The 2981-nt window shown below is 53.0% G+C and overlaps 1 protein-coding gene across 1 annotated transcript; it reads left to right on the forward strand.

Annotated features, from left to right (window-relative positions):
• Positions 1-1994: 1994 nt before the first annotated feature.
• On the forward strand, positions 1995-2975 carry LOC124234562 (xanthine dehydrogenase/oxidase-like; the record flags this gene model as incomplete). Its single annotated transcript, XM_046651898.1, has 2 exons — positions 1995-2196; positions 2797-2975. Coding segments are annotated over exons 1-2 (366 nt in total), but the record flags the coding sequence as incomplete, so codon positions are not given.
• Between the last annotated feature and the right edge of the window lie 6 nt (positions 2976-2981).

Below are 2981 nucleotides of genomic sequence, written 5' to 3' on the forward strand. Positions count from 1 at the left end.
GGCTCTGAGGACCGCCTGAGGGCCTGGGGACCCACCGAGGAACACGGACACTTGAATTCCTATGAAGACCCCTAGCTTTGGAGTCACACAGCCCGGTTCAACCCCTTGCTGGCCGCGTGAAGTCAGAAAATTTACTTCTTCTCTGCCCTCGCTTTCCCATTTCACATATGGGAGTAACAATACCTCCTCAAGGGTTGTTCTGAGTATTAACTGAGATCTTTGCTGACTGTTCTCCATAAATGTTTTCAGAGAGCCAGCTATGTGCCAGGTGTTCTGGGAGGGGCTGGGGTGCCTAGATCACAGTTGGACGTAATTCCTTCCCTGGAGTGTCTCCCAGTCAGAGGTAGGAGGGAGCAATGGAGGCAAAGTGTCTAAGCTGCTGCCTGATGGACACTAGGGGTTCCATAAAGGTCACTCTCTTGCCCCCCACTTTTCCTGGGGACGATCTGGTAAGGCAAAGGAGAGGAGATGTCCAAGCGTGACCGTGTTTGTATTGCCTATGACTGTGGCCACCAGTCTTGTTGAGACATGAGGCCCATGATATGTGAACAGGCCCAGGAGACTTGAGACCTGGCTGAGCCCGTTTCCACTGTGCTGGGTCCCAAGCCCAGTGAGGACCCAAGGTGAGGATTGTGGCACAGCGGAGGTCTGCCTTAAAGGACCTCCGGTTTGGGGGGACTAGACATGCTTTTAAGCAGCCAGTTCAGCTTGTAGGAGACTCCTGGCTCTGGTTCTGGAAGGAGCCCCTGGGCTCTGTTGGATCTGCAGAGCTGGCCCTGCCCTGTGAGCACAGGTGCGGTAGAGTCCCCAGCTGCAGCAATGTGACACATGGGTTGGCAGGGTGGCCTGTGAGACGGGCTCAGGTGACGTGATCATGATGGCCCGAGTAGCCATGGCCTGAGGTCACAAGAGTGAAGGTAGAGAATGACTGGCTGGAAGAATCTTTGGGGTCCTTTGACACATGATGTGTTCCTTGCCATAAGTCACACCCCGTCCTGGACCCACTTAGATTCCAACAGAAAGAAATTCACAAAAACTTTATAAACTTCAAGTTAGAAATAATTTCTTAATCTCACTCCGTCTGCTCCACCCGCTCCTCCCTTGTACACACACCCCACCAGTGTAACCCCACAGCCAGGGCAGGGTGTTGGGGGCAGCCGGGCGGAGAGAGAACCTTACCCAGATGGGCCACTTTCTGTCTCCATCTGCATTCTATGTCCTGGGAGCTGATATTCAAACTGGCCAGACTCCTGGAACCCTCAGGAATTCCCAACAGCACATGGGAGGGTGGGGGATGCACAGACATTTCTTTTTAACCTTTCCCACCTATGGCCCTGTGGGCGGGGCTGGGGGATGCGCTGTGGTCTGGGGGAACAGAGGCACGTCTGTCTGTTCATAGAACTGTCTAACTTCAGTGGCCGCAAAGGACAGAACCCAGGCCTGGACATGTGGTCCCCCAAAGCTGTGCACCTTGAGGAACCCAGACGCACGTGGGGACCGGGTGGCAGATTTGAGGTTTTCCCTCATTCACTTTTCCCTCTTGTCTGAATGTCGGACTTTCATGTTATCATTACTATCACACCCCACTCTAACAGTAGGTCCAGTACTGCAATGTGCCCGTTCTTAGCTGTGTAATTTGGGCAAGAATCTTAACTTCCCTGTGCCTCAGTTTCCTCATCTGTAAACAGAGAAAATCACTGTCTCATAGGGCTGCTGTGAGCTTTAAATGAGTCAAAATGTGTAAAGTACTTAGAAGGGTTCCTGACCTATTTTAATACTTGGTGTTTTCTATTACTGTTACTAAACACCTGCAAACCCAACACACACACACAGATACACAGACACACACACACAGGAGTGAATTCAAGTTCATCTCATCTGAATTGGGACAGTTTTTTTGAGGGAGGGAAAGACATAGCTTCGGGGCTGACAGTGTGGAACCGCGCTTACCCCATCTCGTCCACGGCCTCCTCATCCCGAGACGCCCACTGGCCGGTCACACTGTGACTATGGCGTCGTCCCACGCAGTGGTGGAAAGAATGCCGCAGGCTGCCCCGGGGATAAAGGACCGGCCTGCAACCTCAGGCTTCCATTTCTCTCCAGGCATCGAGATGAAGTTTAAGAACAGGCTGTTTCCTCTGATCGTGTGCCCAGCCTGGATCCCCGAGCTGAACTCAGTGGAGCATGGAGAGGAAGGTAAGGAGGTTCACCTGAGCCCACAGAGGGGCTGGGACACTGGGAGTTGCTCACCTGGAGGGGATGGCGGGTCCCCAAGAAAGCCTCGCCTTTGGCTCTCGCTGCTGCCTGCTGCTCCGGGAGCTGCCCTGTGCAGGGGAAGCGGCTCACCCCTTCACGGCCTGACTCTGCTGAGCATCCGTGGTAGGGTGCCAGCAGCAAGGGCTGTGGGGTTTTTGGTAGTTGTTCTCTAACCTGGCTACACGTTACAATCGCTCATGGGGGTAAGGGTAGGTGGGGGCAGATCTTGGGTGCTTTTTTTAAAAATGCTGGGACTTAGCTCTTAGAGATCTGATTTTACTGAGTTGAAAGCCTCTACTTTAGGGAAAAGAGCACTCTGGTTGTAGGATCAAGAGACCTGGGGTTGAGTCCTGGCTCTTTTATTAGCTGTGTGGCATTGGACAAATTAACCTCTCTGGACCTTAATGTTTTTATCCATATAAGGATGTGAGACCTGGTTCAGCCTCACTCAGGTTGCTGTAAAGCTTGATAGGAGCTGTGTGTGAAAGGGTTTTCTGAGCTGCGAAGGGAATCGCTGTTATTCTGAGCGTGTGTTCCCAGGTATCTCCTTTGGAGCCTCCTGCCCCCTGAGCTGTGTGGAAAAGACCCTGCTGGATGCAGTTGCCCAGCTTCCTACTTACAAAACAGAGGTGTTCAGAGGCGTCCTGGAGCAGCTGCGCTGGTTTGCTGGGAAGCAGGTCAAGTCTGTGGCCGTGAGTCTCTGTTCAGGGGCCCGTAACGCCCAG

Source organism: Equus quagga, unplaced genomic scaffold (genome assembly GCF_021613505.1).
Source record: "Equus quagga isolate Etosha38 unplaced genomic scaffold, UCLA_HA_Equagga_1.0 90243_RagTag, whole genome shotgun sequence".
Classification (NCBI taxonomy): Eukaryota; Metazoa; Chordata; class Mammalia; order Perissodactyla; family Equidae; genus Equus; species Equus quagga.